General features: G+C 43.8%; 2 protein-coding genes across 3 annotated transcripts in view; both read left to right on the top strand.

Moving 5' to 3' along the window:
- The window catches only part of LSS (lanosterol synthase), a 52,328-nt gene extending 50,274 nt beyond the window's left edge, over positions 1-2,054 (top strand). The window contains exons 21-22 of the mRNA XM_063116070.1: positions 53-131; positions 1,500-2,054. Coding sequence (XP_062972140.1) covers positions 53-131; positions 1,500-1,637 — 217 coding nt within the window. The 3' untranslated portion in view covers positions 1,638-2,054. The remainder of the gene's footprint in view (positions 1-52; positions 132-1,499) is intronic.
- Positions 2,055-4,622: 2,568 nt separating this feature from the next.
- On the top strand, positions 4,623-23,260 carry SPATC1L (spermatogenesis and centriole associated 1 like). Of its 2 annotated transcripts, none has more exons than XM_063118559.1 (5): positions 4,623-4,818; positions 11,642-11,905; positions 16,134-16,472; positions 21,588-21,739; positions 22,865-23,260. In XM_063118559.1, exons 1-5 carry the CDS (start codon positions 4,623-4,625, stop codon positions 23,189-23,191), a joined length of 1,278 nt encoding a protein of 425 aa, XP_062974629.1. In that variant the 3' UTR covers positions 23,192-23,260. The 2 variants fall into 2 exon arrangements, with proteins under 2 accessions (XP_062974629.1, XP_062974628.1); XM_063118558.1 differs by having other exon boundaries at positions 11,642-11,972; positions 16,153-16,472.
- Positions 23,261-23,438: the final 178 nt, after the last annotated feature.

The following is a 23,438-nucleotide window of genomic DNA, read 5'->3' as shown; positions in this document are numbered from 1 at the left end:
AGCAATATATTAGCAATGAATGTGTGTCAGAATGACTGCTTTTGCTTTACAGGTATCCAGATATCAGAGTCCTGGAGAGTGGGATCAAGGTTTTGATTGACAAACAACTGCCTAATGGGGACTGGCCTCAGGTAAAGTGTTGCAGCATCGCCAGTCTGCTCCACTTGCATCCACTCCCACGTACCTTATGCGCTCTCTATGCTCTTTAGAAACCCCTCTCTCACCCTCCTTGCAAATTCTCCATCAAGCATCAGGGTCTGTTTCGCTCCTCATTCCAACACGTCTCCATGTCTCCTGATGATTTTTCAGAATTCTCTTATGCCGAGTGCCAAGCCTCCAGTCGTATTGTAGTTACACAATGAAGAAGGTCTCTTAGTAAATAGTTTTTATTATGTAAGCCACTGCTAGATCAACAGCGCCTCAGGTTACAGACTGAATCCTCATACAGCAACACAAAGCGAAGATCTCTACTCAGCTTTGTGCAATACTAATTAGACCTTTGATTAATACACAGTGGTAGAGAACTGCAACGAAACTGGCACCAGCCTTCAATGCAAAGACTGAATATCTCTTTCAGTCCTGCCCTCGTGGAGGGTCTTCCCTTAGGGATGTCTTTTGAGTTGCCCAACCTTTTAGAATGCCTCTCGCTTCCCAAGGTTGCTCTTTCCTCTTCACCCAACATCCGATTCTTGAGTCTGCCAATGCAAGACCTTACATTGGAAGAGGAGTTGAAAGGTCTTGCATTTTCCCAGATAGAGAAAGTCTCTGGCTGGCTTTGATCCAACTGATTAGCCGGCATCAGGAAAGACTCCTCTCTTGCCCTGTTATTCTGCTGTCTCTCCTGCCATCTTGTTACCTCAACCATCCCTTCTTCCTCTTCCCCTTCTGACTCTGAATTCATTCCCACACGTTCGGTTGCTTCTGCAGAGATGCTGGACCCAATCCTAGACGGTATTTCCTTTCTGGATCCCAGGCTGGTTACAAGAAACAGTCCTGACAAATTTCTATTTCTTGGAAGGTGTCCCCTTTAAGCTGTCTGAAATTGCTGCATAATAGTCTATGGGCCAAGAGCTGAAAATTGTTGTATTGGTATCAAGTAAGGTGGCAAAACAATTATTACAACCAGTTACTTGTAAGAGAATTCATTAGCTTTCCAACGCAGTTTTAAAATTTTAAATCGGACTCTTGGTTCACATATTACAGCTTAAATTAGAAAAGTTAGATAAACATGGCTTTGGCCATCTTGATGACAGCATAAAAAGCTTAAGCCACCAGTCAGAATGGGCTATCATATGAAAACGCAATCCACAGACATACACCTTTTAAAAAATCATAATGAAGTTTTGCCATCTTCACCATTTTTGGTCTGCCCCACGGGCTATAACTCTTAAACATGGATCATGAGCAGAAAAGCTTCTGTCATTAGGACAACCTACACTGAAGTGCCCTGGAAAGGAGAGTGAGTAATTTTGGATTGTATCTATTATTTTGCCCTACAGGAGAACATTTCCGGAGTATTCAACAAGACCTGTGCCATCAGCTATACCTCCTACCGAAATGTCTTCCCCATCTGGACCCTGGGACGCTTTTCTCGTCTATATCCTGCCAGCCCTGTGGCTGGCAATTCCTTGACCTGAGGCATGAAATAGTGGAGAGAAGGGACTGGCTGGAGGAATGGCAGATGGGCATAGATTGCCATTCACCTCTTCCTAGGTGTGGAGCTGGTAGCCAAAGTGAACTGCCAGTCTCCCTGACGTTCTTTATATGTTTCTAAACTGCTGGGCTATTCAAGGATGACTGGAAGACTCTGTCTTAGGAAACCAGTAAGGAGGGAGGATTGGTGGAAGGCGGTAAAAGCGTCTCCAGATGGCTTGACGTCCTCTTGGTTCTTGCTGTGTTCATACATACTAAACAAGGAGTTCTCGCAGGTACAGTGTTTGTTTCCACACGTACAACCTGTGAGCTGGCTAACTTCCCTTAGCTGTATGTAACATGTAACTGATGCTTACTTACTAGAGTCCTTTAACATGACCCTATTTTTTGCCGGTTCTGAATCTATTGAACTCTATGCACTTACATGTCACTCGCAAATGGTGTTGGGCAGGTGTGATCCTGCTGCTCCACTTACATTGGTTCTATACCTTTAGAGAAATTGAGGTGAATAAACAAAGAACATGATCATGAGTGATGTGATCCCCCCCCCCTTAGTCTTTCTTTCCCTCCCTTCTTTAGGGAGGTGTTCATTTTTCCAACGTGCCACTGAGAGTCCTGTAGTACATCCCGCAGACTCTAATCTAGATGTGCACCTGGCAGCAAAATGGAGTCCTGAACTGTACTATTTTTCAGACTGCAGTGGGCAATTCATGTTTTTAAATGCTCCCCTACTTTTTTTTAAAGTTCATTGAAAGAAGAAAATTAGCAGACCATTGGGGACAGATCCAGCAGCTTTCCATCTGGTGTGGTCGTTTACTAGCAAGGAGGGTTTATTTACTTGGGGAAGCATAAAAAAATGGATGGAGTGGTGCCTTCCATTCGACTACCTCATTGCCATCTGTTTCTGCTGCATGTGTAGATTTGACTGTAGATCGGAATGGAATGGAAATCAGTACTGGCCTGTGCTTCGTTTGCCTGTAGTCCATAAACAGGACTGACTGTGCACACCCAGTTCTACCTAGTGATGGAAATTCTAGCCAGGTTGGAATATGAAATGACTAGATCTCACTGAGCAGGGTTTCCCCCTTTATTTCCTATCCTTTCCTCTCATTACTGTCAAAAGATTTTTCTGTGGGTAAAGATCCACGTCCTGGAAGTTCTGCTGGGGCTGATCATATCCATGGATTGCGTGCTGGAGTGCCTACGGACTTTCCGTTCCAGACAAAGATCCTAGTCGGCGTCAATTTCCCACAAAATAAAACATGTTGTTAAGGGACACGAAAAGGGAGAATAGTCTCAGGTTGCTAGAAATGAATTAATTGGAAACAAGCCCAACATATTTTGGCCTCTTGCTGTTTATTAGGCCTTCTTCCAGGAGCTTCAACAATGCGTATATAAAAAAGCATGAATGAGACAACACAGAACTAAAATAGTTTTCTTTAAGTTTTACAATTTTATTATTTTCTACAAAAGAAGAAAGAAAGAAAAAACTTAACAGAACGTCACACACTTAATTAACCATACAATACAGTACAACTAGTAAAAACACATACAGAACATATAAGGCCATATTCCATTTAAGGCATTCTTCATGGCAGGCATATGGGCTATCTATTACTTCACTTTAGTCATCACAGTATTATGTATTAAGACCACAGATTATATGTAAAAACCACAAACATATAAATCATTCTTTTGCAACTCTTGCATATATTCTATCAGAGGTTTCCAGTCCGATACAAACGAGGTTTGGTCATGTGGTACTTTGTCAAAAGCTTTGCTGAAGTCAAGATATATGACGTCCACAGCATTCCCACAGTCCACAAGGGAGGTTACCCTATCAAAAAATGAGATCAAATTAGTCTGACAGGACTTGTTCTTGACAAATCCATGTTGGCTTCTAGTGATCACCGCATTGATTTCAAGGTATTTACAGATTGACTTCTTTATAATCTGCTCCAGAATTTTCCCAGGGATGGATGTCAGACTGACTGGTCTGTAGTTCCCAGGTTCCTCTTTTTTGCCCTTTTTGAAGATAGGGACAACGTTAGCCCTCCTCCAGTCGTCCAGCACCTCACCCGTCTTCCATGATTTTGCAAAGATAATAGACAAAGGTTCTGAGAGTTCTTCCGCTAGCTCCTTCATTACTCTAGGATGCAGTTCATCGGGCCCTGGAGAGTTGAACTCATTCAAGGAAATTAGGTGTTCTTTGACCATTTGTTTATCAATCTCAAACTGTAATCCTGCCCCCTCAACTTCTGCTTCACTTTTTCCAAGGGGGTCATAGACCCGCTTTTGGGAGAAGACTGAGGCAAAGTAGGAATTGAGCACTATTACTACCATCAGAAAAACCACTAGCAGTTCTCCTCTGCTCACAGGACTTTCTGTGGGTTTAATTCCTTCAGGGTAAACAGGTCATTAACTCCTCTCTGCTGGAGGATGAGCTGCGATTCCCCATCTAAATCTCCCTCACTTTACCTTTTGTAGTGGTTGGGATAGCTTTGCCCATTATGAAGTATGTATAATCTGTAGTATGGGTTGGTTGGTTGGTTCTTTCTGTGGTCCTGCATAAGGTCTCCATTGAGATGTGCTAGGTATTTTACTATTTTATTTGATTTCGTGTTTCTTCAGTACCGTTTTGAGCCAATATTCATAGACAGACCAATATGACCATGTGACTAGATACTCATAAGCAAAGATCTATGTGGATGCTTATAGAGAGCCTACTTAATTCACCATTCCAACTGTACCATGAATTCCACTGCAGAAAGGCCAGGTTTTACCCAAATAAATGATTTTAGTGGAGCAACAGAGTGTTCCGCTAAGAACTAGTGACATCACAATAGTGTAGGAACATTCTAAGCCTGAGGAGTTTCCCGTCAGCCTTTCAAAGCACTGGGACAAGTGACCTGTCCAGCCAAGGCTGTCCCTTACAAATTAATCCTTCCTCATTACGGAGAAAGAAGAGGATGACCGAAGAGAGACAGTGGATGAAAAGAATTCAGGAAGAAAATGCACACCTGAAAAATGAAATCCGGCTGCTCAAGGAAAACTATGAATTACGCATATTGTTGGGTCAGCAGTGTGAAAACAGCAGTCAGGTTCAGTTATTAGCATCTCAGATTTCTCCAACATATCCTGAAGCTGGTTCATTAGTAAAAGGAGGTAAGAAGTAAGCTATGCCAGTTTATGAAAAGCCCTTTAACGGCAAACAAATTATAAGTACATCCTTGTGTATGTGTGTGCCTAAATTTATATGCACAACTCACACAGGCATGATGTAGTAATCCTATTTGAATGAAACCCTCGGACCAAATATTTGCACAGATAATGGAAACCTACAATGGCCCCGACCTCCTTGTCCAAATGACACTCTTTAGCAGCCCAGAGCTTCAGTGGGAAAAAAGTTGAATATGGGCCTAACTCACCCTTCATTCACTCACACCCACACCCACAGATATGGGGCAGCCTCAAGGAGGGTGTTCCAGTCTGAACGCTTTACTTTCCTGATAAAATGAAAATGGAACGAATGTCTATCATCTTTGTTTGAAAACCTTCTAGACCAGATTACTGCCCCTGTGCCACCATACAAAGGCAGGAGATCTGTCAGCTGGCCTGGCTCAGTGTGGACTGAGCTGGGCCAGCTGGTGGATGTCAGACTGGGGAGGAGGAGGCTGGCAAAAGCTTGCCAAGTTCCACACCCTCCCAAATGGATTCTTTCAACATCCCCAGTGAAGAGACATGACCCAGAACACCAAAAGGAGGATGACATGGTCGGCCCTACCAACATGTCCAGCCCCAGGGGTGTGTGTCCAGCACCAAGGGGGTGTGCCCACCTGAACATAGCCTTGGTCACATATCTGATTTTACAGCACACAATTAGACAAATTTATTTATTTAAAACATTTGGATCTCGCCCTATATCACTAGGATCTCAGGGTGGCGTACAGATAAAATCATACAATGTAAAACAATACATATACACAGCTAAAAACAAACCATTAATCAAGTTAAAACCAGAATATAATTTAAAAGCAGTAAAAACAAAACAGTTAAAACAATGTGCGAGCTTGGTGAATTTAACAATTAAAGGCTTTGTTAAAAAGTCATGATTTTACTTGGTGCTGGAATAGAGTCAGCGTTGGTGTCAGTCGGGTCTCCAAGGGGAGGGCACTCCACAGTCGGGGTGCCACCACAGAGGAAGCCCTCTCCCATGTCCCACCACAGCATATGTGTTGCATTGGTGGGATGCGGAGGAGGGTGCCTCCAACAGATCTCAAGTCTCGGGCAGGCAGATATAAGGAGAGGCGCGCCCTCAAGTATCGAGGTTCCAAGTCATTTAGGGCTTTAAATGTCATTACCAGCATCTTGAATTCTGGCCGGAAGCGTATAGGCAGCCAGTGCAATTCTTTTAAGACCGGTGTTATGTGGTCTCTAGGATGTGCCTGCCAGCAGTCTAGCTGCTACTTCCAAGTCGTCTTCAAGGGCAACCCTACATAAAGTGTATTGCAGTAGTCTAATCGGGAAGTTGCCAGTGCATGCACCACTGTGGCTAGGTTTTGCCTGTCCAGGAAAGGTCGTAGCTGGTGGATCAGCCAAAGCTGGCCCCAGATACTCCATGCCACAGAGTCCACCTGCTCCTTCAGAGGGAGTGCAACCCAATCCAGAGCAGGTCGCTTACCTAATTCCAGGACTCGGGAGCCACCAATCCACAGAGCTTCCGACTTATCAGGATTCAGCTTCAGTTTATTGGCCCTCATAGAACCTAAGAAGTGCCCTGATGCTGGTTCAGACCAAGGGTCCATCTAGTCCAACACTCTGTTCACATAGTGGCCAACCAGCCATCGGTTAGGGATGAACAAGCAGGGCATGTTGCAACAGCACCCTCCCGACTATGTTCCCCAGCAACTGGTGCACACAGGCTTATTACCTTGAATACTGGAGATAGCACACAACCATCAGGGCTAGTAGCCATTGATAGCCTTTGCTCCAGGAATTTATCCAATCCCTTTTGAAGCCATCCAGATTGGTGGCCATCACTACATCTTGTGCTAGTGAGTCCCACAATTTAACTATGTGCTGTGTGAAGAAGTACTTTCTTTTATTTGTCCTGGATCTCCCACCAATCAGTTTCATGGGATGACCCCATTGGGTTCTAGTATTTTGAGAGAGGGAGAAAAATGTTGCCCTGTCCACATTCTCCATATCATGCATAGTTTTGTACACCTCTATCATGTCTCCAGTTAGTCTCCTTTTTTCCAAGCTAAACAATCACAGTTGATGTCACCTTCCCTCGTAGGGGAGATGATCCACCCTCATAATAATTTTAGGTGCCCTTTTCTGCACTTTTTCCAGCTCTATAATATCCTTTTTTAGGTGTGGTGACCAGAACTTTACACAGTATTCTAAGTGTGGTTGCACCATAGATTTGTATAACGGCAGTACGATACTGGCTGTTTTATTCTCAATTCCTTTTCTTATAATACCTAACATGGAGTTTGCCTTCTTTACAGGGGCCGCACACTGGGTTGACACTTTCACCCAACTGTCCACCACAATCACAAGATCTCTTTCTTGTTTGGTCACCGCCAGCTCAGATCCCATTAGGTTATACTTGAAGTTGGGTTTTTTTACACTTGCTTACATTGAACTACATCTGCTATTTGGATGCCCAGCTTGGAGAGATCCCTTTGGAGCTCTTCACAATCCCTTTGTGTTTTAACAACCTTAAATAATTTGGTGTCGTCAGCAAACTTGACCACTTCACTGCTCCTAATTCCAGATCATTTATGAACAGGCTGAAAAGAATTGGTCCCAATACCGATCCCTGTGGGACCCCACTATTTACTTCCCTCCATCAGGAGAATTGACCATTTATTCCTACTCTCTGCTTTCTGTTCTTTAACCAGTTACTGATCCATAAGAGGATCTCTCCTCTTATTCCATGTCTACTAACTGTTGCCGTTGGCTCATTATAGGTTTCCAGTGTTGAACCCAGAGCCTGTCTTGACGAAGGGTTTGCCCCGGGGTGGAATCGGAGTGGTGGCTGGACAACTATATGACGCAGTCACCATCCCGAAGCCATCCAGGGGCAAACCTCCTAAACTCCGCTCCAAAAAAGTTGGGAGCACTTACCCTGACTTTTTTTGGACACGGAGGCATGCCACAGCTGATGGCAACTGCTGATTGGTCACCATTGGCTGGAGGAGGGATGGTTCGGGCACCGCACATCCCTCTCTTCCTCCCCCTCTGGCTGCCCCATTCCTTCCCTTCCTCTTTTAATTTTTTTTAATCTATAGATGTGATCCTGTATGCCACCTTGAAATCCTAGTGATATAGGTTAGGATACAAATGTTTTAAATCAATCAATAGATAAAAATAAATAATTAAATAAGGGGGGAGAGGAATGGGACAGCCAGACGGGGTGGAAGTGAGAGAACCTCCCTCTGACCTCCCTCTTGCTGCCCCGTTCCTCTTACACCCCCATTTTTTAATTTCTTATCTATAGATGCGATCCTTCACAGATTAAAAAACCCAATGTGTGTAATGAACGGTGCAATAAGAGGGAGGTCAGAGGGAGGAGAGTTGGTTCGTGTTCCTGTCTTCCTCCCCCTCTGGCTCCCCATTTTTTTTAAAATTATTATTATTTATAGATGTGAAGGATCACATCTATAGATAAAAAAGGGGGGAAGAGGAATGGGGCAGTGAGAGTGGGAGGAAGACAGGGATGTGAACTGGTTCTCCTCCCTCTGACTTCCCTCTCATTGCCCCGTTCCTTCCACACCCCTTTTTTTATCTGTAGATGCAATCCTTCGCATTTAGAGAGGGAGGAAATGTGGGGAGGGGAGGAATGGGGCAGTAAGAAGGAGGAGAGCCAGTTCACATCCCTCTCTTCCTCCCCCCTCTTGCTACCCTGTTCCTCCCCCTCCCCACATTTTGCACTTGCGCTCCTTCTGGTGCAGGTGCCAGGAAGGAGCGGGAGGGCAGGAGCCTGAGGCCTCCCGGCACCAATCTGCTGCTGGCAAGATGGGACCCTAGTTTCCATTGCACTAAAAGAGAAAGATCCATCCTTGCGTTTTGCATGTCCCATAGTGGAGACTCACAGCTGTGCATTTCTGTGCCAAAAAGCATTTCATGCTGCTGTGATGAAATTGTTTCCCACCTAAAATCATCCATGATGGAGAGAAATCAATCTGCCTACCTTTACAAGTTGATGCTAAATGAATAATCCAGACTGTGCCTCTAAATCGACGGTGGCCCAATCTTTACTTCTCTCCTCCTTACTTCTGCAAAAAGAGTGTTTGCCTGTTCTATAAAATAACTTTTGTTATAGTCGGGCAAAACATATTAATGTATAGAAGAGGGAATTTGTGCTAGTACAGAGTCTCTTGCAAGAGTGGAAAAGCTGCACAGATCAAAGAGAAAGGGATGCTGGTCGCTCTTCTCCTTTCCCTCCTCTTTAAAATGACCCAAATGGAAAATGGCTGTGGTGCCACTAGTGAAACTCAGTGTAGGGGCCTGCCTTGAGGAGGGGTTTGCCCCGGGGTGGGTCCACAGTGGCGGCAGGTCGTCTGTATGATGCTGCCGCCATCATGGCGCCCTCCCGAGGCATTCCCCCGAAAGCCTCGCTTAAAAAGGTCGGGCACTCACCCCGACTTTTTCAAGCCAGCGAAAGGCAGACACACATCTTCCATCTATCCCCCTCCTCCGGCTTTATGCCAGAGGTGTATCGCCAGCCACTGGCGAACCCAGATTGGGTCACCATCGGCAGCAACAGGGGGAGGGGTGGTGCAGCAAGCCAAATGGCTGCTGGGCTGGCTACATGCCTCCGTGGACCCCTGGTGCAGCACAGTTAAAGAGGGAAAAAAGCCAAAGTAGAGCCAAGTGCGATGGGCCAAGACAGGTGGCAGTTGACAGCCAAACAAATTGACTGACTGCTGGTCTGCCTCTGCGTAAAATCATACCCCCCAAACAATTGCTGGTGCGCTGGTGCGCTGAGACAGGGGCAGGCGGCTCCTCCCTCCCCCGTGTCACAACCCCCTCACTCTCTCCTTCGGCTGCCTGGCCGCCTTCTCTGGGGAGAGCCAAGATTAGCCCCGTCCTCCCAGGAGAGCAAGGTAAAGGGGGGGGGGGGAAACCAAGGAGGGATGCACTGAGCCACAGTGGCACCCATCCAGTGGTGTGGCAGAGCGGCTCCTCCCTCCCCTCCTGCCACAACCCCCATGTTCTCTCCTTCCTGATGTTCACGATCGTATCTCGGCATGTCTCTCAGATATCTCAGCTTGGTTGCTTCATCGTCGTTTGAAACTTAATATGGCAAAGACTGAATTGCTTGTTTTTCCTCCTAAACCTTCTCCTCATCTCTCATTCTCTCTTACTGTCAATGATGTTACGCTTACTCCGGTCAAGGAAGCTCGTAGTCTTGGCTTTATATTTGATTCCTCGCTCTCCTTTATTCCTCATATTGAGGCAGTAGCTAAATCCTGTCATTTTTTCCTGTATAATATTGCCAAGATTCGATCATTTTTGTCTGTCTCTTCTGCCAAGACTCTTGTTCATTTCTCGGTTGGACTACTGCAATCTTCTTCTCACTGGCCTTCCTTCTTCTCACATCAGTCCGTTGGTTTCTGTTCACCACTCTGCTGCTAAGATCATCTTCTTGGCTCGCCGCTCTGACCATGTTACTCCACTGCTGAAATCTCTTCATTGGCTTCCAATTCACTTCAGAATCCAATATAAACTTATCCTGTTGACCTACAAAGATTTTCACTGTCTAGCTCCTTCCTATCTCTCCTCTCTCATCTCACACTATTACCCCGCTCGTGCTCTTCGCTCCTCTGATGCTATGTTTCTCACCTGCCCAAGGGTCTCTACTTCCCTTGCTCTGCTTCGTCCATTCTCTTCTGCTGCCCCTTATGCCTGGAACGCTCTTCCAGAACATTTGAGAACTACAAGTTCAACCGCAGCTTTTAAAGCTCAGCTAAAAACTTTTCTTTTTCCTAAAGCTTTTAAAACTTGATTTTGTTCTGACTTTATACTGTTAGTTTTACCCTACCCAGTGCCTGTTTACCCTACCCTGTGCCTTTCTCTTCCCCTCCTTATTGTTTTATTATGATTTTATTAGAATGTAAGCCTATGCGGCAGGGTCTTGCTATTTACTGTTTTACTCTGTACAGCATCATGTACATTGATGGTGCTATATAAATAAATAATAATAATAATAATGGGGATTTGAAGGCTCACAGTGCCAATGCACTGCTGTCAAGATGGGGGCCTGGTCAGGATGCAAACCCAATGGCCTTCAGGAATAGGGGCCCTTCCACACGTCGTCCCCAGAGCGCATCTATTCAACCCCAGTGCACTCTGAGGACGATTGTGAAACTTGCCTATAAAAGAAACAACGAAACGACGAAAAAAAGCTTTTTTTGAAGAAGGTTGGAGAGAGAGCTGCTTCCGCTCTCTCCTCTGCCTTCTTCCGCCAAGCTATCCGTCCCGGGCGGGAAGCAGGAAGCTGGGTAGCGCCGGCGCCGGCGCGGAGGACGTCTTTTCATCGTTTCTTTTATAGGCAAGTTTCACGATCGTCCTCAGAGTGCACTGGGGTTGAATAGATGCGCTCTGGGGACGACGTGTGGAAGGGCCCTAGGATGAAAGCTAAACACACTGACTGGGAAGTCAGCCCCATGGGGCGTTGGTGGAGGTTCTGATAAACATGCATAAGACCAGGGTATAAGTTTTGAAATATCGCTGCCTACTTTTAGGAACGATATTCTGAAGTGATCCTTTGAACATTTGTACCTGGACATGTTAGATAGCAATTGATTTTGATGTATCTTTTACCTGAACTAAGTTGATAACTTCATAAGGTCATTCTGCCAAACTATATGTTAGAGCTGGTTCTTAGACTCTAGTCAGTTGCAAATATGCCCATAGCATTCCTGGCTGTAGTTGGTAACACTGGTTGTTGTCGTTGTCGTTGTTGTAGCAGCAGCTCAGCATATTGGAAGAGAAGATTTCAATTATCCTCCATCCATCATCTCCAAGGAGACCACGGTTCTGCCCTGTCCCAGTGCCCAGGCACAAGTTAGGCAGCTTCACAACGATGTGCCCCTTTTTCAGCCCAGAAGTGGGGAGAGGAAGTCCACACGCTTGACAAGCACGTCATGTTCTACCATTGGAGGAAAACAGCTTGAGGAATCCACAGATATCTCCATGCTGAAGAAAGCTTGGCTAACAGATGGCCCTTTCCCTGGAGGTGATAAAGCTCAAACTCCATTACCACTTAGCATTGGTGAGAAATTGTCACCTGATGTCAACTGTGTGTATGTATACACATGTGTGTGTGTGTGTGTGTGTGTGTGTGTGTGTGTGTGTGCATGGGAAGGTGGCAGGGGGCTGAGGGCAGTATCCAATTTGACCATGGTTTATGCATTGGAGAGTTAAAGCTTCATAGAGGAAGTCCTGAAATGACTAGAAATATTCATTCTGGATCGGGACAGGTTTACTAAGCTCCCTTATGTGAGTTCTGCTGACTTGACCCATTCCATAAACAAGCCTGCTTCAGGAAGCACTAAATCCTGGTTGCAGAAGTGGTGGCTACAACAGAATCGGCAGGGGTGCAGCGCCCCTGTTGGATCGTGCCCTGAGCTTACTCTTAGGCTCATTTGAACATGACCCAGTTTCAACCCATGAGAACAAACATAGAATGTATTATTTATAATCATGGTATATAAGAACTTCTGATCTCTGGGGCAATTTAAATGGCAGCCAGGTTCCTCTCAGCCATTTTTTCTTTAGCCATTGATGCTTCCCACTTGTGACCAGGGAGTTTCTTTTGCTTCATCAAGCACAGGAGGTGCCATTTCTAAATGTCAGAGCAATTCAGGTGGTTTGCAGTGGTATGCAAAATTGAAAGTTTATATTAATGTAAAAGCAATAGTTGACTCTCTCTCTCGCTCTAATCTCTACCCTCTCTCATCCATCTATCTATCTATCTATCTATCTATCTATCTATCTATCTATCTATCTATCTAGTTCCCGTTTCATTCCTTTATTGCCCTCCCCTCTTGTTTAAATATAAGAACATAAAGAAAAACCCTGCTGAATTAGACTAAGGGCCCATCTAGTCCAGCTTTTTGTTCCCACAGTGGCCAACCAGATCCCCATGGGAAGACCAGAAGCAGGACATAAGTGTAACAGCACCCTCCCACCCCAGCAACTTGTGCACACAGCCATGCTGCCTCTGATACTGGAAGTAATATTTAGCCATCAGGACTTGTAGTCATTTGTAGCCTTAACCTCCATGAATTATTCCAATCCACTTTTAAAACCATTCAAATTGGCAGCCATCCCTACATTTTCTGGTAGTGAATTCCATAGTCTAAATATGGGCTGTGTGAAAAATACTTCCTTTTATCTCCCACTGATCAGCTTCATGGGATGGCCTTGAGTTCTAGTATTTAGAGAGAGGAAGAGTAATGTCTCCCTATCCACATTCTCCACACCAGGCGCGTGATGTCCTTCATTGTTTGCCGGCTTCCTAAGCAAAAAATCCCTCCAAACTTCGTAACCTTCCCTTATGGGGAAGTTGCTTCAGCCCCTTGATAATGTTCGTTGTCTGTTTCTGCACGTTTTCCAGCTCTATAATATCCTTTTAGAGGTTCAGCGACCAGAGTTATACACAGTATTCCAAGAATGGTTGAACAATAGATTTGTATAAATTATAATATTGGCAGTTTTTAAATAATAATAATAATTTTATTCATTTCCTAATCATCCCTAGCATGGAATTTGTCTTTTTCACAGCAGACACATATGGGATCGAGGTTTTCATTCAGCTCTTCCCATAGTCCAAGGATTGCTCTTCTGGTCTATCACTGTGAGCTCAAACCCCATCAGTGTTTATGTTGGGGTTATTTGCCTTAATGTGAATCATTACGCTTGCTTACATTAAATTACATTGAACCACATTTGCCAGTTTAATGCCCATTTCCCCAGATTGGAGAGATCCTTTTGAGGCTCTTCACTGTTCATTTTTGTTTTAGCCACCCTAAATAATTTATCATTGTCCACAACTTGTTCAGTTCATTTATGAACAAGTTCAAATGGATCTATAAGAGGACTTTTTTCTTCTTATCTCATAACATTGTGACAAGCCTTTTGGAAGTTCAAGTAAACTATGTTCAATGGAATACCTCTGTCCATTCTCTTTTTGACACTCTCAAAGAACTCTAAAATATTAGGCAGGATGCACCCTTGCAGAAGCTGTGCTGATTCTTCTTCAGCAAGACTTGTCCATCAATATGCTCCTTAATTTTAGCTTTAATAACATCTTCCACCGATTTACCTTGAACAGACATTATGCTAATCAGTCTGTAATTTCTTGAATCCCTTTTCTTAAAAATGCTATTATATTGGTTGCTTTCCAGTCCTGTAATATAAAAAACTGATCTTAGGAACTTGTTACATTATTTTGATAAGATCAGCAATTTGACATTTAGATCCAGTTATTCGTTTGTTTTCAGTATGACAATAAGGTCCAGAACTTCTTCTCTTGTCAGTAGTTGCCTCAGCTCCACAGACCCTCTTCCTGAAAATGTTTGTTTAAGCATGGTAAAGACAGATGCAAAGAATTGATTTGACTTCTCTGCAATCTTGCTATCCCCCCTTAGTATCCATTCAATTCCCTTGTCTTCCTACAGCAGCCTTCCTCAACCTGGGGCGCTCCAGATGTGTTGGACTGCATCTCCCAGAATGCCCCAGCCAGAGCTGGCTGGGGCATTCTGGGAGTTGTAGTCCAACATATCTGGAGCGCCCCAGGTTGAGGAAGGCTGTCCTACAGTCCCTCTGCCTTTTGTAACTGTCATCCCTGCCTGCAGCATCAGCCATAGGAATGATAGCAGATTTTCCTGCTGTTGTATGTTTTTAAAATGTTGTTGGTTACTAGCATTATCTTACCAGCAACATGAGCACAAAATTCATTTTCAATGCTTGTTTGCTTGCATTTCTTTTTGGACTTTTGCCTTCCTTTTTGTGCTCTTTGTCTGGACAAGACTTCTGAAGGAAGCCTCTAAGTGAACTTGACAAACTAGTAAAACATAAAACATAACTCGTACTGCTTAAATCTTGAGATTGCTTTCAAGTAACAGTAAGATAATTAATATCCTCTTATGCCCACCTTTTATTCATCTGATGGGGAATATAATTCAGTTAATTTGAAGCAAGTGTTGGTGTTTCAGATGACCATTCTACCAAACACATCACCACACCAATGGTAAATGTGTTCTCGAATTCTCTGTACTAATTAGCATGAGAATATCATCTCATGGTAACTGGATGCCCATCACCCTCTGGACTCAAAGGCTGATGGGCAACCTATGCAAAGTGGGAAGAGCATGGAGGCGATTTTGGCCTCCGTGCCCCCCCCGGCCCCCCCTGCATTTTGGCTGGTTCAGACTCCTGGGTCCGAGAGTGGAGCTGCCTCTGACCACAGATTTGGGAATCAGAAAAATCCTATCTCTCCCCCCCTCCCCGACACTATCTAGTTTGCTCCCTAAGCTACACTGTGGTGTGAAAACAATATATGGTGCTGCTCTACTATCAGCATGTATGGGTATACATTTACTTATTTATTTATTTATTTATTTATTTATTTATTTATTTATTTTATTGCATTTCTGTACTGCCCAATAGCCGAAGCACTCTGGGCGGTTTACAAAATTAAGACAATTCGAAGTATAAAACAACAGTATACAACCATAATGTAAAATACAATATAAAAGCACAACCAAAGATAAAAACAGCAGCAATGCAAAAATACAAATTTAAAATACAAATTTAAAACAGCAAAGTTAAAATTTATTTACAGACTGTTAAAATGCTGGGAGAATAAAAAGGTCTTCACCTGGCGTCTAAAAGCATATAACGTAGGTGCCAAGCGAACCTCCTTAGGGAGCTCATTCCACAGCCGGGATGCCACAGCAGAGAAGGCCCTCCTCCTTGTAGCCACTTGCCTCACTTCCTTTGTATACATTTATTTATTTATTAAATTTATAATGCCTCACTGTTAAGTTAAACCTTTTGTTAGATTTGATTTTTCTCTGCAAACTGTATTTGAGGGGAACCAACTGCTTGTATGCATGTTAGTATAAGTAGACCATTTAAATAAGCATCCAGACGAAATTGACCATGGTAAGTTACATGTTCAAATGCAGCAAGAGTAGTAAACTCTTCATTCCACTGCCTAATAGATGGTTGGTCTCTATCCTTCTAGGTGTGGAATATAAGTTTCTTTGGAACTGTTGGGTCCACATTTCTGTCTATCTGTTAATCTCCACATTTCTAGAATATAATTTTAAAATATATGAGCATCCACAATTATCACAGATATTTCAAGAACAAAATGTATGCAGACAGTAATTTTCTTGTCTTGCTGTTTCTTTGTATTTTTAAAGTCACCTATCACTAAATGCACTTTGTTGTAGCTCAGTACAAGGCTGGAAGACTACTCAGTTCAAAAGATACGCCAAGTCACTCATCAACATGGGCAGAAGAATTAGATTCCTCAAACCCTACCAGTGCGTCAAACAAGCAAGACGTCCAGGCACAGACCCCATTTTCAGATGACCTCAAAATCCACAAGGGAAGTTCTTCCACAGGGGTTTCCGAAAGGCAGCCCTATCACTTTTTAAGTAGTGCCCAGGATTCAAGCATAGAACAATCACAGCTTGAATCTCAAGAGATGCCCAGGAAGAAGAGAGTCTGGTTTTCAGATGCACCAGGCACAGACAAGTTAAGGAAGTTCCATACATTCTACTTAAATGGTAATACTGAGATGTTGCTAGTGATGGGTGATGAAGACATTATGAGGTGAAAAAGCATTGTGATAAATGCAAGTGTTGTCTTCTCAAATAAGGGGGTCTTTTGGGCCTCTGTGGGGTAAAAGAAAACCTGAGTGCAAACTGTCCTCTCCTACATGGACATAGACACATTTGTTTGTATGAGCACAAGTGAGGTCCAGCCCAGGTGAGACTAGAGATGTAAAGTTTCTGGAAATTTTGAAGCCGTGGGGGAAAAAAAAAAACATTTTCCCCAGGGTTTTTCCAGAAAGAAACAGAAATTTTTGGAAAAATTGAAATAAAGCAAAATTAACACATTTTACAGATTGAAAGTCACTTCGTTACTTTAGGAACATAAAATGTAATTATGTCCAAGTTGTTTGGCATAAAATTATTACATTTGGTATATTAAAAGTACAGTGTATTCAAATTATTATTACAAACTGAATTTACTTTTTAAAGTTTTTACTTTCTTTGGTAACAAATGGAGCTACAAGCTCCTGAACTGTTAGGAACACTTGAACTGTAAGGAACCTCTTTGGTTTTTGCCAGTTTATGAGGAGCAGGCAAAAAAACAACAAAAAAACAACAACACAATTTTAAAAAACAACAGAAGAAACTATCAACATTAGTAACAAAGAAAATTATTTATGTCTCTGCTAGTCCTCCACAGTGTTAAGTTGACATAAAGCACCAAATCCCAATTCAATGAATATGCATGAAATTTAATCAGACACAGTTTCAGTCTCTGCTTCAATGGCAGTGCTGCCCCCTAGAGGCAGAAATGTATCTTGCTTTTGCATTTGCGAGTTGTATACTCAGTTTGCAACCTAGGACTTGCTTGTCCTCGGTGCACAGAAATTGTAATAATCTGATACTGCACATAGTTTTTAGAAATCATTTGGAAAAGTAAATATCTGAACACCTTGTCTTAAATATTTTATTCTTCATGCTAAAATAAAACACCCCATAATCCATTTTCTTCATTTCCCCCTAATTTTTCATAAAGCCCCCAAAAAGGCTTCAAAAAACCCCCATACAGTTTCTTCCCAAAGTTTCTCAGGTCCCCCCCCCCCCATTCTCTTCTTGACTGGCATTTAGTGGCTACTAAGAGCAAGGCCTTCTCATTAGCAGCACTAGCTCTGTGGAATATGCCCTCCCTGTAGAAGCCTGCCTGGCTCCGGCTGCCATGGAGCAACTCTTCCAGGAGGGATTAGGGGGGGGGTGTCAGCTGATGCTGTGGGTGGGGAGGGCTCTGCCTGAGACATTTTTCTGTTTCTGCTCATTGTTATTAGCTTCGTTGTGTGGAAATGACAACCAAATTACTTGGTTTTGTTGTTGTGTACCTTCTGTACTTTAATTTTGATTTCAGTTATATAGTAAAAAATATAAATTTTACTAGTATGACTAACATGACTAATAATAATAATTACAACAGCCCAGTGGAGGTCACATTCACATTATACTCATGTGAAGGAATACAAGACTGAAGATGCCAATTTGGGGGCTGCCTTGATGATGGCGCATGGGTGCCACGTGTCCCCAAAGCCCACAGTTTCGCTCCTGCAAGGCTCTCCCCATTCCAAGGAGTGAGTGTAGGATTTAAATCCATTGGAGGAGGAGGATCCACCAACTCACCCTGCGGGCTGTCCCGTTTCCCCCCTCCTTACTTCACCGGGCTTTCCCTGCCAAAGGAATGGAGAACTTCACTTTTTTACTTTGGAGCTTCAAGGGAAAAGCCCCAGGATGGCTCTGTGGTGGCTGCTGCATCATATAAGTGCTGTAATAATAATAATAATAATAATAATAATAATAATAATAATAATAATAATAATAATAATACATTTATTTCTTACCCGCCACTCTCTTTGGATCGAGGCAGGGAACAACATTAGAACAGGAATCAATACATCTTAAAAATTCATGATTTTACATTGATCTGGATAGGCCTGCCGGAAAAGGCTAGTCTTTAAAGCTGCCTTAAAATCACACACACAGTTAATTTTACGAATCTCCTCCGGCAGGCCATTCCACAATCTGGGGGCGACAGAAGAAAAGGTCCTCTGGGAAACTGATGTCAGCCTAGTTTTAGCTGACTGAAGTAAGTTCACCCCAGGGGACCTGAGTGTGCTTGGCAGACTATATGGGAGAAGGCGACCCCGCAGGTAACCTGGACCCAAACCGTTTAGGGCTTTAAAGGTAATGACCAACACTTTGAACTTTGCCTGGAAACTAATTGGCAGCCAGTGGAGTGATTTTAATGTTGGGGTAATATGCTCACCTCTAGATGTACTGGTGACCAACCTGGCTGCCATATTTTGAACTACTTGAAGTTGCCACCGCAGAACCACCCCGAGGCTTCCCTCATGTACAGACAGCCCCTTGGGTCATCATCACCCATTGAGCCTTCAGCCTCAGAGGGACTCATATTTTCGAGGCTAGCGCATTTCAAATGATTCAAGATCCGTTATGGAGTAACTTGCACATTACGTGCAAATGCATTTAACAAACACATTTATCAAGAGAATTAGCCTCAGGGGCCTGCTGTTTGGAGAAGAGGAGCAGTGGAGAGAAAGTGGTACTTAATCTTTCTGGAACACCACCGGCCATTTTTCCTTTCAAAATTTCCGCTTACGCAGCTACTTTTCACCCTGCAGGCTAAAAATACACAAGCCTGCGCCTGAAACCCAAGAAGGGGTGGGGAACAGTTTGCGCATGCAGAAAAAAAAATGGCCAGGAGGAAAGTGGTAAACATCCATTTTTGGACAAGTGGTCATTGACATGGAAAGACCACTGTGGAGGGTTGGGACTGGAAGACCTATTCAGCCGTGAAGGTGGTTGGGTGATCTTAGGTCAGCCTTCCTCAATCTGGGGCGCTCCAGATGTGTTGGACTGCACCTCCCAGAATGCCCCAGCCAGCCGAGCTGGCTGGGGCATTCTGGGAGTTGTAGTCCAACACATCTGGAGCGCCCCAGGTTGAGGAAGGCTGTCTTAGTTCAACGCTCTGTCTCCTCTAATCATAGTGTGGTTGTGAGGATAAAAAATATAAAAAAACACTGGTGTATACAAATTAATTAATAATCCTGCATACTGATATACAAAACTCTATGGATTATCATGCAGTTTAATGTGAGGCCCTCTATTTCATGTTGCTTTATCTATAGTCCATCCTTCATTCCTTTGATTTATAGCAGTTTTTCCGAAATATTAATACTTCTTGTCCCTAAGGCGAACAATCAAAGGAAAACAAAACATAATAAAAGAGGCCAAATGATACAAGGGTCAAACTATGCATGATCCTAGCTGTATGGTTCTGCCCTTGAGTCCAGTTCTTCCCATCCACAAATTGCCAGCGTTGGGGACTCTAGAGTGGGCAGCAGCCCGGGGGGGGGGGCTTTAACCCTTTGCCTCCCGCTGCAGTCCCAATCTGGGCTGGAACCCCCAAGCCTGCCTTTTGCAGTGCAAAAATGATCCCACTGAAACAAATTGGACTCCAAACTGGATTGACAGCAATGGGCAAAGCATTAAAGCCTGAGTGCAGAACCCCCCCGCTTGCAGGCCTGATCCAACCGCCTGGTTTCCCCGATCCAGCCCATAGAGCCTCCAGGGAGGGAATTCTCTCTGTTTTCTCCAATGGGAGATGCCCCTCTACAGCCCTCTGCCATTGGGAAAGGGAGTGACAGGCACAGGAATCCCCATTGTTACTTCCAATCTGAAATTGGATCCAGGTTGCCAGCGCCAAGAAAAGCAGATGCTCTTCTTTTGCTAGGGTTTGCGTCGTGCCTGCACAGGAACACTGGCTGCCATGGCAATCCCTGGGCTCTGGCAGACAGAACTCTGCCAGCATCAGGAAACGTGGGCGCTCTTCTTAGCTCTGGCAGAGCCACTTAGCACAGTCCCCCCCCCCATGGGTGCTGTGCTGGTGCCACAAACTCTGTGTCTATCTCAGCACAGAGAAAAAATAAAAATGGGTGGGCCGGATGACATCAGTGGGCATGGCGACACCCACTTAGACATCTGGCCTGCAATCTGCCCCCCCCCAACCACCAGAAGAAAGGTTCTGCACACCTGCAGTCTGGATTAGGCCTCTCACACTGGCAAAGGTAGAACTACACTCAAGGGAAGGACTGTGTATTTAAGGACATCAGTAGTGTGGCCCTATGAAGGCCATTGTAAATCTATTAAAAACAACCAAACAAAAAGCATGCCACACCACAAATAGCCCAACGGAACATCTGAAGACCAGTGCTATAATAAGCAGTTGCCTGCTTGTTAAACAGGTGCAGCAAAGTGGCTGGATGGGCTGAGTGGGGTGGTGATGCTATCTCTGGAGCTTTGCCCAGGATCAATCCTGGTCTTCTCTTCCAGCACCAGCAGCAGCAGCAGCAGCAGCAGCAGCAGCAGCAGCAGCAGCAGCTGCTGTCCATTTTCAGAGTCTCTGGTTTAAGTTATAAATGTTGCAGTGTGGAGTGCTCCTGTACAGGGTCCTCTAGGGGGGATCTACACTATTGCTTTTAAAGCGCTTTAAAGCACTTTGAAAACGTTTTGAAAACTGTATATGCAGTGTGTCCTGGGCTCCAACAGTTGTCAAAACTGTTATAAAGCGCTTTAAAGCTGTAGTGTAGATCCCCCCCGAAGTCAGTCAGCCAGCCAGCTAGCCAGCCAGCCAAGCCTCCTCCACGCTCCTCCATTCCATTCCTGTTTTCACACAGTTCCCCATTTCCCCCTTTCATAGCCAGTCAGTGGTCTCTGCCCACTGAGCACGCGCAGTCTTCACAAGACTGATTTTGGGTTCCATCCCACTTTGGAAAGGAAAATATTATTTTTCGTACTTCTGCAAACCTTGGGGTTCCCCCCCAAGCCTCCTGAGAGTGATACCTCCCTTCCTCCGTGGGTGGGGTGTGTGCCATTTTGGCTCCCTAAGACACAGCCCTCCAAGAATTGAGTTTGTTATTAGTATATGTGATGATGAGTGAATGACTGGCATCTCAGAGAAGTATACATCTGACACACGCTTGTTTTAGTACAAGCATTCTTAACCTCTCCTAGATAACATCAGATGTAAACATTACGTATTCCCATTTCTTTCACACCCTATAGATCTAGAGATTGCTCAAAACAGCAAGAGAAACGGACGCATAGTGGGAGAGATTGCCTTCCAGTTAGACAGACGTATCCTTGCACATGTGTTTCCTGGAATCACACGGCTCTATGGATTCACAGTGTCCAATATTCCTGAAAAAATCAAACAGGCAAGTAAATTAGTCCCACCATTGAGTGACAACTTTGTCTTTTATCAAGATATTAATGACTCAGTAGAGCTCAGCATTTCAGGTGCAACCCCAGCTTCGCTGTGTAAAGCAACTGTGTGAAGTATTTGTTGGCATAATTTCTTTACACAGAGTCTTCCTTACACTGTTGTTAATCCAGCAGTAATGTCATCTTGTAAACTGTTAAAGAAGTAACCATGCCGTGCATGACAGTATACTTTACTACTTTCAATTTGTTCTAATGCAATTGAGAATGACAGAACAGATTTATTCATAGGACTGGAGAACATGTAAATTTATGCTAAACTGGGCTAAATTGCTGTTTAATTAGTTACAGGCAGGGAAAAGCTGAAATAGAAGTGTTTAATTGGAGGAGAGCCATGCAGGATCAGAACAGCTGGATCAGCTAGTTCAGCATCCTGTTGCCACTGACGTTACACAGATGCTCATTCATGGGAAGTCCACAAATAGTACTATATAAAGTGCCAAAAAGGCACACAACTACTCCAAACACCAATAAAAAGTGATAATTATGAAATAACCCATTTATTTACAATTTATAAGGATATATAAAACCAACTGATGTGTCTCCAAGTGGTTAACAATCACAATGTTGGGTACTATAACAACCAATCATATATATCATACATGCAAGAATACAAATCTAATACAGTCCAACAATATTACAGACTTTTATAACACTTAGCACCTGAGACAATACCATCGATAATATAAGTACAGAAATAGGGTTTCTTCTCATTTTCTATTCTTATCTGCGTTGCCAATACATGACAGGAATTTGCAATTAAACTTCCCGTTTACGCTGTTCCAGCTTCTTCGGACTCAATGCCATATCAAGTAATACCCTCATTAGAGCTGTTTCTGTCTTGGGGAAACAATCCCTCCAGTAAAACTCAGCTTCATTTGTTTGTTCTAGTCTTTAACAGACCGCAGGTCGCAGCTGAGTTGAGTCCGAAGAAGCTGGAACAGCTTTTTCATTTATCTTGGTCGCTTTTCACCTCTGCTCCTGCTGATGCTAAATGAAAGTCAGATGTATTATCCCTTCCTTAACGTGCTAACAGTAGCTTTATATGTGAAAATACCTAGGTCTCCATGAAATCTCTAGATGGGTCTGTGGATGAGAAAAAGTATCGAGCCATGACCCAGCGCTATCATGACCTTACTGTCCGCCTGGAGAAAATGGGATATCATACAGAGGTCCACCCAGTGTTCAGTGAATTTCTCATCAACACCTATGGCATCCTGAAGCAAAGACCAGACCTGAGCTCCAACCCCATGCACAACAGCCCTGCTGACCTCAGGAAAATGGTGATTGACATTGTGCCATCCAAGTTCCTTGGAGATACCTTACTGCTATTGAACTGTTTGTGTGAACTTTCTAAAGAAGACAATAAGGCCCTGTTTGCCTGGTAGTGCCTGCTGCAACTCTTGCTCGCAAAGCTCTCATAGGAAGAACACACAAAGACAGCATATATGTAATAAAAGGATAATCGCTGAAAGTGGGCATGGAGTATGCGTTCTGTACCAAGCTGTTGGTCACTGGTGCACTGTTTGTTCTTGTGCTTGATTCATTTCCCATTTGGTTAACTGAATATGTTGTTGTTGTCGAAATGATACTGTATTTTTTTATTTATTGAATTGTTGATAGCTGCTATTTTGG

Source organism: Elgaria multicarinata, chromosome 2, assembly GCF_023053635.1.
Source record: "Elgaria multicarinata webbii isolate HBS135686 ecotype San Diego chromosome 2, rElgMul1.1.pri, whole genome shotgun sequence".
Classification (NCBI taxonomy): Eukaryota; Metazoa; Chordata; class Lepidosauria; order Squamata; family Anguidae; genus Elgaria; species Elgaria multicarinata.
This window is presented reverse-complemented; position numbering and strand designations above follow the sequence as displayed.